This window comes from Microcaecilia unicolor, chromosome 7, assembly GCF_901765095.1.
Source record: "Microcaecilia unicolor chromosome 7, aMicUni1.1, whole genome shotgun sequence".
NCBI lineage: Eukaryota > Metazoa > Chordata > Amphibia > Gymnophiona > Siphonopidae > Microcaecilia > Microcaecilia unicolor.
Genome location: NC_044037.1, coordinates 73,368,888 through 73,383,818, shown reverse-complemented (window position 1 = coordinate 73,383,818; position 14,931 = coordinate 73,368,888). Strand labels below are relative to the sequence as shown.

General features: G+C 45.3%; 1 protein-coding gene across 1 annotated transcript; it reads left to right on the top strand.

The window, feature by feature from the left end:
* The first annotated feature begins 2,133 nt into the window (after positions 1 to 2,133).
* On the top strand, positions 2,134 to 10,899 carry RPL36A (ribosomal protein L36a). Its single transcript, XM_030210338.1, has 5 exons — positions 2,134 to 2,207; positions 2,810 to 2,915; positions 4,867 to 4,934; positions 8,674 to 8,796; positions 10,821 to 10,899. Exons 1-5 carry the CDS (start codon positions 2,205 to 2,207, stop codon positions 10,839 to 10,841), a joined length of 321 nt encoding a protein of 106 aa, XP_030066198.1. The 5' UTR covers positions 2,134 to 2,204; the 3' UTR covers positions 10,842 to 10,899.
* The last annotated feature ends 4,032 nt before the right edge of the window (positions 10,900 to 14,931 follow it).

The window sequence follows — 14,931 nt, the reverse complement described above, 5'->3', positions numbered from 1 at the left end:
TACCGACTCCTGTTTCTTCACTGGCGGGGACACGGTAGAGGGAAGCCTTCAGGGCTGGCACAGGTTGCCTATAGGAATCACCGTTGCCACTGGCTCTGAGGTACACTGGAGGGGGGGTTCAGAGAGAGAGAAAGGGCAGATGCTGGGCCGCAAGTGGAGAAGAGGAAGAGAGGGGAATGAGGCGCTGCCACTGAGGTGTTTTAGAGGTCTCATGGGTCACTAGACTAGGTGGGTCTGAGGCAAGAATGAGTCGGCCTGTGCCCACCCAGGCCCACTCGTAGCTACGCCACTGCTAGGCAATTGCCTACTTTGCCTTAGTACTGCCCTGGGAATAAGCAGCTCAGGTCCTTCAGTGACACAAGTGCAAACCAGTCAGGTTTTCAGGATATGCACAATGACTATGCATACAATGGAGGCTGCATCAATACTGCTTTACAAGTAAAACAGCGTGACAACAACATACATTTATTTTTTAGATTTTGCTCACACCTTTTTCAGTGGTAGCTCAAGGTGAGTTACATTGAGGTACACAGGATATTTCTCTGTCCCAGGAGGGCTCACAGTCTAAGTTTGTAGGGTTAAGTGACTTGCCCAAGATCACAAGAAGCAGCAGTAGGGTTTGAACTAGCCACCTCTGGATTGCAAGACTGGTGCTCTAACCACTAGGCCACTCCTCCACTCCACATTACACTACATATCCATATTTGGTGCTGTTTACCTTGAAAGCTACTACTACTACTACTTAACATTTCTAGAGCGCTACTAGGGTTACGCAGCGCTGTACAAATTAATAACTAAGGACGGTCCCTGCTCAGAAGAGCTTACAATCTAAAGGACGAAATGTCAAGTTGGGTAGTCTAGATTTCCTGAGTAGAGGTGTTGTGATTAGGTGCCAAAAGCGACATTGAAGAGGTGGGTTTTGAGCAATGATTTGAAGATGGGTAGAGAGGGGGCCTGGCGTATGGGCTCAGGGAGTTTGTTCCAAGCATGGGGTGAGGCGAGGCAGAAAGGGCAGAGCCTAGAGTTGGCGGTGGTGGAGAAGGGTACAGAAAGGAGGGATTTGTCTTGAGAGCGGAGGTTTCGGGTAGGGACGTAAGGGGAGATGAGGGTAGAGAGGTAAGGAGGGGCTGCAGATCCAGTGCATTTGTAGGTTAGTAGAAGCTTGAACTGTATGCGGTATCTGATCGGAAGCCAGTGAAGTGACTTGAGGAGAGGGGTGATATGAGTATATCGGTCAAGGCGGAAGATAAGACGTGCGGCAGAGTTCTGGATGGACTGAAGGGGGGATAGGTGGCTAAGTGGGAGGCCGGTGAGGAGTAGGTTGCAGTAGTCAAGGTGAGAGGTAATGAGAGTGGATGAGAGTTCGGGTGGTGTGCTCAGAGAGGAAGGGGCGAATTTTGCTAATGTTGTAGAGGAAGAAGCGACAGGTCTTGGCTATCTGCTGGATATGCGCAGAGAAGGAGAGGGAGGAGTCAAAGATGATGCCGAGGTTGCGGGGGGATGATGAGGGTGTTATCAACTGAGATAGAGAGTGAAGGGAGAGGAGAGGTGGGTTTGGGTGGGAAAACAATAATTTCAGTCTTGGCCATGTTCAGTTTCAGGTGGCGGTTGGACATCCAGGCAGCAATGTCGGATAAGCAGGCCGATACTTTGGACTGGGTTTCCGCAGTGATGTCTGGTGTGGAGAGATACAGCTGGGTGTCGTCAGCATAAAGATGATAGTGGAAACCATGAGATGAGATCAGGGAGCCTAAGGAAGAGGTGTAGATTGAGAAAAGGAGGGGCCCAAGAACAGATCCCTGAGGAACTCCCCATCAGTTTTGGACACTAAGGCCAGGAGGTGCCTAACTGTGTCAGTTACCAGCTCCCTGGAATCAGCCCAGTCAGTAGGCTTTTGAAATTTTCTGTGTTCTATTTACCGAGATCCAGGGTAGGCCACTGATGGCAGTTTTAAGACTCTCCCTGCAAGGCTACGATTGCGAAACACGGGGATGTGGGGGGGGGGGGGGGGGACCTGGGGGAGGAAGCTGAGCGACCTATTTCAATTTGGTGCATACAAACACACCTCCACGACAGTAGGGGGCGCAGAGCGCATCTCAACCTTAGCAGTGAATCCACTCTATAACTATCGCCTCTCTGCCAGCTACTATACACTTCCGCTTCCGGCCAATTTTCCTTCTCTCTGGACTGTTGTGGGTGGCAAAATGGTAGGTACTAGAGTTAGCGCTTGTGTTTTTTTTTACTGATCTGTTTCCATCCTCTGTTGGGCTCGGCGCCACCAGCCTCGGGGCTCCCTTAGAGCTCTGCTGGGACTCTGAGGAATCGGCGCCGTGCGGTATTTGGAGGCTTTATTCGCTACACAGATCGTTATTGCCGCGCGACGGGGAGGGGGAAGTTGGGTGAATCTGGACATAGCTCTCGTTTGTGTACATGCATTATCTTCTCCTCCACTAATCACTGGAAACCAGCAAGATCCCCACCCTCCTCTGTCTAGCGGCCTCCTCGACTTGATCACTGTGTAATATGTATGTGTTCTCCTATAATAACGTTAGGGTCCTACCCCTGCAAAATTTTGAGGACAGTGGGGGGGGGGGGGGGGGGGGGGGGGGGGGGGAGGGAGGGAGATGTGAAGACTTCGGCATAAGTGTTTTTCTTCATATGCAAGCTTGCGTGTGCACTATGGATGTGGCTTCTGCGCTAGAAAGTAGGCTACTTTAGTTCTGGGCGGAGCTTTATTTTCTTTCTTTACCTTGTGTTGTGATAGTGTGCTGCACTAGGATTTACGGATTATATGTGGTGTTATTTGTAGGTGAACGTCCCAAAAACCCGTAGGACTTACTGCAAAAAATGTTGTAAGCATCAGCCTCACAAAGTGACCCAGTACAAGAAGGGCAAGGACTCTCTGTATGCCATGGGTAAGACATAATCCAGATGTTTATATTTATCACATTTGTACCCCACATTTTCCCACCTATTTGCAGGCTCAATGTGGCTTACATCAAACTGTAGAGGCAATCACCAATCCGGTAAATATACAAATATAATATAGTGTGTGTGTATATATATATATAGTTTTCAGACCATCCTTCAAGATAGTTTCCCAGTAAAGTGGTTTACAGTAAAATCAAGAGGACAAACATTCCAATATAAATCAGAGATATATGAGTAAAATACCTACTATACCTGAATGTAAAAAGCATGAGCTAGATGCTTAAGCAAAAAAAAAAATAATAATAATCTGACATCTTAAACTAGTTGCAGTTTGGTTTTCATTGAGTCACATTGAGGTATAAAGAAACTATGGTGCTCATTTTCAAAGCCAAAGTGACCAGAACAGACCCTTAGCAAAAATCCAAAGCAAAAAGGGAGTAGGTATGGACAGTGGACCTCCACAAACAAATTAAGAGGATTCCAGAGATAAAATTGAGAACATTCATTCTAGAAGCACCTTATATGATCACATGGTTATGGCTGTTGGTGCTTCAGGAGCTTACTCTATCTGAGCTGGAAGTTTGAGTCCTGTCAGATATTCAGAGTGTACATTTAAAGGTTGTATGGTGGAAATTTAAAGCATTAAAAATATTTTGGTACACTTTGCTTAAAAAACAAAAAAACTTCAGTGTAGACAGATTGGAGTTTGCTGCAGCACAGAGTCATTCCTTCTTATGAGCCTGTTTGAAGTGACCACATTGTATGGGTTAAGAATGTCTTGGGCAATCCTTTCCTACTGTTTTTTTTGGGGCCTAGCAGTTTCCTCTGTGGGATTCCAAATAGTTGGAGCAAGTTATTTAGGGACATACTGCCACAATCACCTTTATACCTGACTAGCAGGGGGATGATCAGAAGCAAACACCGGGGCTAGTGGCTGTTAGCGCCATACTGGTGCCGGCGTTTGCTAATGCCCCGTGATCAGAGGACCTCCAGCCCCCTTGTCGCTGGGGGGGGGGGGGGGGGGGTAGGTTGGTTGATCGCCCACCTGGGGGGGGGGGGCAGAGGTCCTCTGGACCTCCAGCCTCCGTTGCTCAGGGCAGGGGTAGTTGGGGCCTGGTGGTCCCATGGACTTCCAGCCCCTGTGTTTGACAGGTTTGGGCTTTTGGCAGCCCAGACCTGTCAAACAAGTGCGGGAGGATTGTGCTGAGCGCATGCACAGACACAATTCTCCCACACTTCTACCCCATGATCAGAGATAATTGCATTCTTAAATTTGCATGCAATTATCTCTGATCATCGGTGCGGTAAAGCCCCATGCTGTTCCAGCGCTATTTTAGAGCACTGTTTGGAACAGCGCAGGGCTTTTGATCATCTGCTTGTAGGTATATGTTGGGGTAAAATCATCACTCCTGATGCTCAGGTCCAGACTACCACCAAGAAGACAACCAGTGGTGGCTCTGAAAGACGCAGGGACTCCTTTCTGCTACCTTTCTCCTTATATTTAGTATGACCTCCAGAATATGGGATTAACTGACACAGCCAAGCCCTGCTGTGGCCAAGATACATCACATAGAAGCAGCTCCTCTCTCCTAAGCTGCTTCCTTTGAGTCCTTCCAGTCTTATGCTGGTTTCCTAACTTTTTCTTTTGGTTATAGAAGTATTTTCTCCTAGTCACACTAGCTGCTCTGTAGTGGTTGGTGTATTGCACAATATTTTTGAAATTGTAGGTGTTCTGTAGACATGAAAAGGTTGGGAATTGCTGTTGTATTGAGTTATGGTGTGTCATGCTTGCTTTTTGAACTCCCTACTCAAGTTTTTCCTTCTGTAAGTATCACTTAGCTAAGCCATTGCAGGGATAGTCCATGACTAGGGGCCACAGAACCTACACCTGTTAATTGGTGAAGATTGAATAATGTTTTTTTTTCTCTTGTGCAGGAAAAAGAAGATATGATCGTAAGCAGAGTGGCTATGGTGGTCAAACAAAGCCTATTTTCCGTAAGAAGGTGGGCATTGCTTAAATCATAAAGTGTGGAGGCTGTTTTGACAGACCACATTGAATTGCAGCAAAGTAAAAGGGGGTTTGTTCGCATGCAATGAAAACTTGCACTGGCCTTTCAGGTTTCTTGAATTATAATGCAGTAGCAACCTGCACAGCAGAGAGCACACCAAGTTTCCCAGTTCCAGAAAGGGGGGGGGGGGTAGGTTTTAGCCAGGGCAATTGGAATTTGTAGTCTTGGATGCTGCCCATTTGAAGTCACAGCTGTCAGTCCCATAATATATCAGGATATTGTTAGAAATTCAGGACTGACCTTAAATCTTCTTCTGGAATGGGTAACTTGGCAGCTGTGGGAAAGTAATCATGTTTAAGTTACTCCTTGGGTAAATTCCTAGTGGTCCAGGGGAAGGCAAAAGTTCAAATGACCACAGCAGTTGTATTTGCCTCTGGAAGAATTGGTTTTGTTACTTTGAAAGTTGCAGTTTTATTGAGCAGCAACTAAACTAGATTGAACACTAGCCCATGTAACTGAATTGTATGAAAACATGATATTTTGTTGTTGTTGTTGTTCTTAGCAGCTGTCTAAGGTTTTTTTCATATTTTAATCCTTATGCATGTAGCCAAATCATCGAGAGCCATTCTTGTCCACATTTTCTTCTCAGACATGTTCCTGTTGTTAAGTGGGCCTGATTAGACAACAAGAATTAAACCTGCCTTAGTGGCCATGCTGTACGCTATGTGGGAGAATCAACAGGCCATCCCACTTTGCACAATTTGTTTTTCGTTTTCGTTTGGCTTGATGATTCTCTTTTATCTTCTTGAGCATTCATTCATGGATTTTAACAATTGTTTTAATAAAGCATCCTTTTAACCCCTTCCTCCCCCCATTTGTAGCTTGGTCCTGAGGGAACCCTGTAGCAGGGCTACTTTGCAGTCATTTGTTATGGGTTTGAAATCTGACCACTACGTTACCCTCTTTGATGTCCACAATTCCTTGAATCACTCCCTATCATCCTGCTGAAATTAGTTTAGACTTTGTAAATGCTGGATTGGATTGAACTTCTGTGTGATGTGAGTCTTCAGCATTTTTTGTACTGTTTTCAGTATAAACCTTTATTGAATGAATGTGGTTTACATAGTAACATAGTCACATAGTAGATGATGGCAGAAAAAGACCTGCACGGTCCATCCAGTCTGCCCAACAAGATAAACTCATATGTGCTACTTTTTGTGTATACCCTACCTTGATTTGTACCTGTCCTCTTCAGGGCACAGACCGTATAAGTCTGCCCAGCACTATCCCCGCCTCCCAACCACCAGCCCCGCCTCCCACCACTGGCTCTGCCACCCAATCTCGGCTAAGCTCCTGAGGATCCATTCCTTCTGAATAGGATTCCTTTGTTTATCCCACGCGTGTTTGAATTCCATTACTGTTTTCATTTCCACCACCTCCCACGGGAGGGCATTCCAAGCATCCACCACTCTCTCCGTGAAGAAATACTGCCTGACATTTTTCTTGAGTCTGCCCCCCTTCATTCTCATTTCATGTCCTCTAGTTCTACCACCTTCCCCTCTCTGGAAAAGGTTCGTTTGCTGATTAATACCTTTCAAATATTTGAACGTCTGTATCATATCACCCCTGTTTCTCCTTTCCTCCAGGGTATACATGTTCAGGTCAATAAGTCTCTCCTCATACGTCTTGTAACGCAAATCCCATACCATTTTTGTAGCTTTTCTTTGCACCGCTTCCATTTTTTTAACATCCTTCGCAAGATACGGCCTCCAGAACTGAACACAATACTCCAGGTGGGGCCTCACCAATGTCTTACACAGGGATATTAAAACCTCTTCTGCTGGTCACACCTCTCTATACAGCCTACCAATCTTCTAGCTACGGCCACCGCTTTGTCACACTGTTTCGTCGCCTTCAGGTCCTCAGATACTATCACCCCAAGATATCTCTCCCCGTCGGTACCTATACTCTCCCCGCCTAACACATACGTCTCCCTTGGATTTCTACTCCCTAAATGCATCACTTTGCATTTCTTCGTATTGAATTTTAATTGTCAAGCGTTAGACCATTCTAGCTTCCGCAAATCTTTTTTCATGTTTTCCACTCCCTCCGGGGTGTCCACTCTGTTGCAAATCTTGGTGTCATCCGCAAAAAGGCAAACTTTACCTTCTAACCCTTCGGCAATGTCACTCACAAATATATTGAATAGAATCGGCTCCAGCACTAATCTAGTTCACCACTTTGGGTCCTATCTTTAGCCTGTCTAGTTTATTCAAGAGCCTCCTTTGGGGAACCGTGTCAAAAGCTTTGCTGAAATCTAAGTAGATTACGTCCATAGCACGTCCTTGATTTAATTCTCCGGTCATCCAGTCAAAGAATTCAATGAGATTTGTTTGGCACGATTTCCCTTTGGTGAAACCATGTTGTCTCGGATCTTGCAACTTATTTGCTTCTAGGAAATTCACTATCCTTTCCTTCAGCATCGCTTCCATTACTTTTCCAATAATCAAAGTGAGGCTTACGGGCCTGTAGTTTCCGTCTTATTCCCTATCACTTTTGTGAAGAGGGACCACCTCCGCTGTTCTCCAATCCCACGGAACCTGTCCCGTCTCCAAGGGGGATCCTCTTAAACAAATCTTTAAGAGGACCCGCCAGAGCCTCTCTGAGATCCCTCTATCCTGGGGTGGATCCCGTCCGGTCCCAGTGCTTTGTCCACCTTTAGATTTTTAAGTTGTTCATATGTATTTACTGCAAAGGTTACAAACATCACAGAACACTGCAGCACATGTTATTTTGTCAGCATTGAGGTTTGATAATGCTTTTGCCATTATTGACTAAATTACATTGGTTACCAATAGAGACCAGGGTGATATTTAAAAATTTGTACTACTGTGTTCCTGGTTCTACATGGTTGAGCCCCTGAATATATTAGGAGTTTAGTTAGTATTTTAGCAAAAAATTATACTTCTTCTGAACTTCAGGTATAAGAGGCTACTTGCTACATTGTTTCTATTTTTGGCTGTGAGGAACTGGAACAAACTGTCTGTGTCTTTGAGATATATGAGGAATTGCAAATAGTTTAGAAAGTCTCTGAAAGCTTTATTTGGGAAGTACATAAGTAATGCCACACTGGGAAAAGACCAAGGGTCCATTGAGATCAGCATCCTATCCTACTACTACTATTTAGCATTTCTATAGCGCTACAAGGCGTACGCAGTGCTGCACAAAAATAGAAGACAGTCCCTGCTCAAAGAGCTTACAATCTAATAGACAAAAATAAAGTAATCAAATCAATTAATGTGTACAGGAAGGAGGAGAGGAGGGTAGGTGGAGGCTATCCACGACAGCAGCCAATCCAGGCCAAGGGCACCTGGCAAGCTTCCCAAACGTACAAACATTCTATACATGTTATTCCTGGAATTGTGGATTTTTCCCAAGTCCATTTGGTAGCGGTTTAGGAAATTTGTGTTAAGTAAGAATCTGTTTTGGAGTCTTGTAATTTTGAAGCTTTATTCCTGAGAATGCTCAGTTATTTCTTATTGTGAGCCACCCTATGGTATTGGCAGGTTGATTAATGCGGTCTGTAATGAAATGAAGACTGGGTAGAAACATATTAAACTGTTCATCATATACTGAGTTTGAAATCTCTCTGTAGGTCCCACATGGGAAATCTAACTGAAAAAAATGTCTGAATGGATAGGTTCCCTGTACTGATCCACTTTATTTTCTCCAGGCTAAGACCACCAAAAAGATTGTCTTGAGGCTTGAGTGCGTGGAGCCAAACTGCAGGTCTAAAAGGATGCTGGCTATTAAGAGATGCAAGCATTTTGAACTGGGAGGTGACAAGAAAAGAAAGGTATGACTTAGGAAGTAAACATTTTCACTGGGAAATACTAGAGTACTAGAATTTCTTACTTGCAAAGATATGATTCACAAGCAAACCTACCCATTCTGGGTCTTTGGGATATCTGCATTGAAATGCATTGTAGATAAAACGTGTGTACTGCCGATTCCAGATTGCGTGGAGCTGTTTGGGCCCAGTTTGGGAACCTTTTAACTGCTTAGGTGTGGTTAAATAACTCGTGGCCAAAGCAGGAACTGTTCACTATTAAGCATGGGGAGGATTAATGTGTACTATACAAGATACAGGGGCAGGGTATTGGTGGACATGGACGTGCCTCAATTTTCTTTATTAATGGGCTTCATAATTTTTGGTGAACTTTTTTTTTTTTTTTTGCTGTTCTCTTGGGGGTCACAGCTCATTGTGAACCAGGGCTAGGATCCTGATGGTATGAGCCCTTAATCATAACTACATGGGATTTTAGCCTTTTTAACAGTTAGTGCAGATTATGTATGTCCAGATGCTACCTAAGCACTATTTTACATAGTGTGAATGCACATAGGTGGAGCATGGGTAAGACTTTTTATCTCTGGCACCTAGGCACACATATGTAGCAGCTCTTTGGCTGGCATAAGTGCATGCGCTTAAATTATAGTCGCCTATTTTCATCGTTAAACTAGTATCCTATAAAGGAAGGTAGGCATGGTAGGCTCTTGGGCTTCATGATTAAACAGTCAGTTCTGTCCAGCTAAGGTTGGGTTTGTGGGTGCATTTGTGGCAAGTACAGTGTTTTCTGGTTTCAGTGGGTATTCTTAGTAGCATGAGGCTTCAGTTTCAGAAAAAACATCAAAACAAGGACACAGGTCTTTTGGGAGTATAAATAGCATCTGGAAACCACTGCAGATTTAAAGAAAATGTTATGCCACCGCGAGAGTTGTATTGGAGGTAGCAAAAGAGATGATGTTATACTATAAAGATGACTTTTGCACAATTATCATAGGTTCTTTTAACATGCATCAGTTTGATTTGATTTGAGATATAAGCCTGTTTAATGGAAATGAACAGAACACTTTCTCTTGAATTCTATAAATAGTGCCTAAATTTGTGCTTGATCCTGAGATCCATGTACAAGTTAATTAATGAGCCGTTAACAATAATTGGCTGGTAGCAATGAATTATTGATGTTAATTGGCTCTAATTTGAATTTGCATGCAGATCTGACTGCTCAAGATTCTATAATAATCTGTGTGCCATGGGCGGGTCAGAGGCATTCCAAGGATTAAGCACAGTGTTGTGGAATTTGGGGGTTGTGCACCCAAGTTGTGTGCCAGGATTTACATCAAGTTTCACCTGGCTTAAGTCCTCGCATCAAGGTTGGGCGGGAGAATCCCCACTAGGTGCTAGTCTATAAAGGCTGCTCAGCCTGGAGTGCCCTTTATAGAACAGCGCTGATTTTTCCTGGCTGCTTATTTTTCAGCACCATTTACTGAATCTAGCCCTTTATTCAGCCTATGTTGGGAATGTACAAGCCCTTATTGAAAAGCCAAGGGAACGTGGTACACAATATCAATAGCCTGACATGTTGGTTTGCAATGTACATAGGCTGTTGTATCTATTAATCTTCCTTGAACTGAGGACCATTTGAAGTGCTGTACAACAGCTAATAAGAAACACAATGACATGGAACAAGACAAACTAGAAAACAAAGACCACATACGAAGCATCCATGTATATTGTACATACTGTGTGTGTGTGTGTGTGTGGAGGGAGAGCTAGTATACACTACCTCTGACCTAAGCATATCCACAGGACCACCTCATTTTAGTGCAGTTGGAAGTTGGCACTCAGTATAACCCATGTGTACTTGTGACCACATTGTGGAGACAGTTTTACCTATCTACCTTTTGAAAACTGCAATTACTAAGCTATGTCCAAGATGGCTGAAATCTTAGTTTTGATTTGTGGTATTTGTATGGAGCTGCATGCTGCCATTTGTCATGAGCAGATACAGATAACTTTTTTTTTTCTTTTCCTTACAGGGCCAGGTCATCCAGTTCTAAGATCTTTGTTTCATTGGGGGTTTATTTGCATATTGCAATAAAGATATTTGAAAACTTATCTAAATTTGTGTGGTATGTGAGTTGTATGTGTGTTTTTTTTGTTTGTTTTTTAATCTGCACTGATGTGCAGTGGATATTACACAGCAAGGTCATTAAACCCATAATCTTAATAATAGGAAGGAAAGCTTCAGTTCAGGTGCATTTGTGAATTGATGTCTGTATTCCCCCCCCCCCCCCCCCCCCCCCCCCCCCCCCCCCCCCCCCCCCCCCCCAAAAAAAAAAAAAAAAAAAAAAAGCAGCACAAGAAGTCTTGCAGAATTAATTCTGAAGCTTATGTTGGGTGTTTGTCAACTTGCTTGTTTAGTAAATAGGCAACATTGCAAATAGTGGCACAAGCAAATAACATGGACTGATGTGAATCATAAATGAGACTCTGCAATTACATTCAAGGCTAAATACGTTTTTGTAAACATTAAACATCTTGCATAGAGGATTCCTTTCCAGACTAGCCTCTGCTCTGGGAGAGGTCTTAAGAAAATGTAGCTTCTCTTTAGCAGAGGGTTAGAAAGGCACAGCCTACTCTAAATAAGATTACAGTAACAAGATATGTAAGTATTGTTATAAGAAACTGGACACAGTGTCAATACCAGTATAAGAGCAGGAGTTCTCAACCCAGTTCTACTTTCGCCCTCCTGCAGTTTTCAACCTACCGCAGTCTCACTGCTTCTCATCCTTTGAAGTTCACTCCATCTGTCTATTCTACCCGCTGCCACTCAAAGTTGCAGTCATTTACCGTCCCCCTGATAAGTCCCTCCCTCCCTTACCGACTTTGATGCCTGGCTCTCCGTTTTTCTTGAGCCCTCATCCCCATCCCTCATTCTTGGAGACTAACATACACACTGATGACCCATCCGACTCTTATGCTTCTCAGTTCCTCACTCTAACCTCCTCCTCCAACCTCCAACTGAGCTCCACCACCCCTACTCATCAATCTGGCCACTGTCTTGACCTCGTCCTCTCCTCTACCTGCTCACCCTCCAACTTCTGTGCCTCAGATCTTCCTTTCTCTGACCATCACCTGATCACCTTCACACTTCATCACCCTCCCCCTCAGTCCCGCCCAACACTAACCACTACTTCCAGGAATCTCCAGGCTGTCGACCCTCCCACCTTATCCTCTAGTATCGCTAATCTCCTCCCTTCATTATGTCCTCCGAGTCTGTCGACAAAGCTGTCTCCACTTACAATGCCACTCTCCTCTGCACTGGACACCCTTGCACCATCCATCTCCCGTCGCACAAGGCGTACTAATCCCCAGCCCTGGCTGACCCCTTGCACCCGATACCTTCGCTCCTGCGCCCGATCGGCTGAACGCCTCTGGAGGAAATCTCGCACCCATACTGATTTCATTCATTACAAATTCATGCTATCCTTCCAGTCCTCCCTATTCCTCGCCAAACAGGACTATTACACCCAGTTGACTAATTCCCTCAGCTCTAACCCTCGTCATCTCTTCGCCACCCCCCCTCACTCCTCAGTCACTGGCTGATTACTTCCGCGACAAGGTGCAGAAGATCAACCTTGAATTCACCACCAAACCATCTCCTCCTCTTCACCCTTTAACCCACTCCCTCAACCAACCAACCCAGGCCTCCTTCTCCTCTTTTCCTGATATCACCGAAAAGGAAACTGCCCATCTTCTCTTCTCCTCGAAATGCACCACCTGTTTCTCTGACCCCATCCCCACCAACTTACTCAACACCATCTCTCCAGTCAACCCCCCCACCCCATTTGTCATATCCTCAACCTCTCTCTCCACTGCAACTGTCCCTGACACCTTCAAGCATGCTGTTGTCACACCACTCCTCAAAAAAACCATCACTTGACCCTACCTGTCCCTCGAACTACTGCCCAATTTCCCTCCTACCCTTCCTGTCCAAGATACTTGAACGCGCCAGTTCATAGCTGTTGCCTTGATTTTCTCTCCTCTCATGCCATCCTTGATCTGCTTCAATCCGGCTTTCACCCCCTACACGCGACGGAAACGGCACTATCTAAAGTCTGCAATGACCTGTTCCTTGCCAAATCCAAAGGCCACTACTCCATCCTCATCCTCCTCGACCTATCTGCCGCTTTTGACACTGTCAATCACAATTTACTTCTTGCCACACTGTCCTCATTTGGGTTCCAGGGCTCTGTCCTCTCCTGGTTCTCCTCTTATCTCTCCCACCATACCTTCAGAGTACATTCTCATGGTTCCACCCCCATCCCGCTCTCTGTTGGAGTTCCTCAGGGATCTGTCCTTGGTCCCTTTTTTTTCAATCTACACCTCTTCCCTGGGCTCCCTGATCTCATCTCACGGTTTCCAATATCATCTTTATGCCGACGACACCCAGCTTTATCTCTCCACACCAGACATCACTGCGGAAACTCAGGCCAAGGTATCGGCCTGCTTATCCAACATTGCTGCCTGGATGTCCAACCACCACCTGAAACTGAACATGGCCAAGACTGAGCTTATTATCTTCCCACCCAAACCCACTTCTCTCCCTCCACTCTCTATCTCAGTTGATAATACCCTCATCCTCCCCGTCTCATCTGCCCGCAACCTCGGAGTCATCTTCGACTCCTCCCTCTCCTCTGCGCATATCCAGCAGATAGCCAAGACCTGTCGCTTCTTCCTCTATAACATTAGCAGAATTCACCCTTTCCTCTCTGAGCACACCACCTGAACTCTCATCCACTCTCTCGTTACCTCTCGCCTTGACTACTGCAACCTACTTCTCACTGGCCTCCCACTTAGCCATCTATCCCCCCTTAAGTCCGTCCAGAACTCTGCTGCACGTCTTATCTTCTGCCTGGACCTATATACTCATATCACCCCTCTCCTCAAGTCACTGCACTGCCTTCCGATTAGGTACCGTATACAGTTCAAGCTTCTCCTATTAACCTACAAATGCACTTGATCTGCAGCCCCTTCCTACCTCTCTACGCTCATCTCCCCCTACGTTCCTACCCGTAACCTCCGCTCTCACCAATCTCTCCTTTCAGTACCCTTCTCCACCAACTCCAGGCTCCACCCTTTCTGCCTCTCCTCACCCCATGCTTGGAATAAACTCCCTGAGCCCATTCGCCAGGCCCCCTCCCTGCCCATCTTCAAATCCTTGCTCAAAGCCCACCTCTTCAATGTCGCCTTCAGCACCTAACCACCTTACCTCTATTCAGGAAATCTAGACTGCCCCAACTTGACATTTCATCCTTTAGATTGTAAGCTCCTTTGAGCAGGGACTGTCCTTTTTGTTAAACTGTACAGCGCCGCGTAACCCTAGTAGCGCTCTAGAAATGTTACGTAATAGTAGTAGTAGTTCTTGGGACATATCTAACCAGTCAGGGTGTCTACAAAGAATATGAGTGAAAAATTTGCATGCACTATCTCCATCATATAATGGATATAAGAGCAATCCAGAAGATCAGACTCAGATTATAAAGTAAAACAGAATGGACTTAATATAAACACTTCTGACATCCCTGTGACAGTACCATACCCACGGGGGGGGGGGGGAGGGGGGTGGTGTCTGAGCTCCCTCATCTTTACCTCGGGACCCCTCTGCTGTCCTGGTTGGTGGGGATGCCAAGCCCCACCATCCAAAGACCTCTCCTGTCTGAGGTTCACCTGCAGCACCAGTTATTTAGCAGTCGAGCTTCCGGCTGCTAATGCCTGCTCTCCTGTGCATATTCAGACCTGAACTGAGCATGCAGGGGAGAGAGCATGTGCTAAATTAGTGCTGCTGCAGGTGTGACTCAGGCATGAGTCTGGCTGGTGGGGCTTTGCATTTCTGCTGGCTTAGGTATTTATATTTTGTGGAGCTGGAGGGTGGGGTGAGGGGAGGAGAGAATTGTATGCATGCCAACCCACCTTGGGCTAAGGCCCATCCAAAATTAACAAAAATAATCCCCAACACTGCCTTCATCAAACTCTTGGAATTTTTTTTTTTTAAATTTTCTCTTAGTTGGCAATAAGCTCTAGTGCCTACTAATTATTTATACTCCCAAATTTGACTTAAAACAGCCAATTGGCTAACAATTCTTT

Excerpts from the sequence above, each read along its gene's own strand:
- RPL36A (XM_030210338.1), top strand. Across the intron at positions 2,916-4,866 it reads GGACTCTCTGTATGCCATGG|GAAAAAGAAGATATGATCGT; the intron begins GTAAGACATAAT and ends TCTCTTGTGCAG. Across the intron at positions 8,797-10,820 it reads GAGGTGACAAGAAAAGAAAG|GGCCAGGTCATCCAGTTCTA; the intron begins GTATGACTTAGG and ends TTTTCCTTACAG.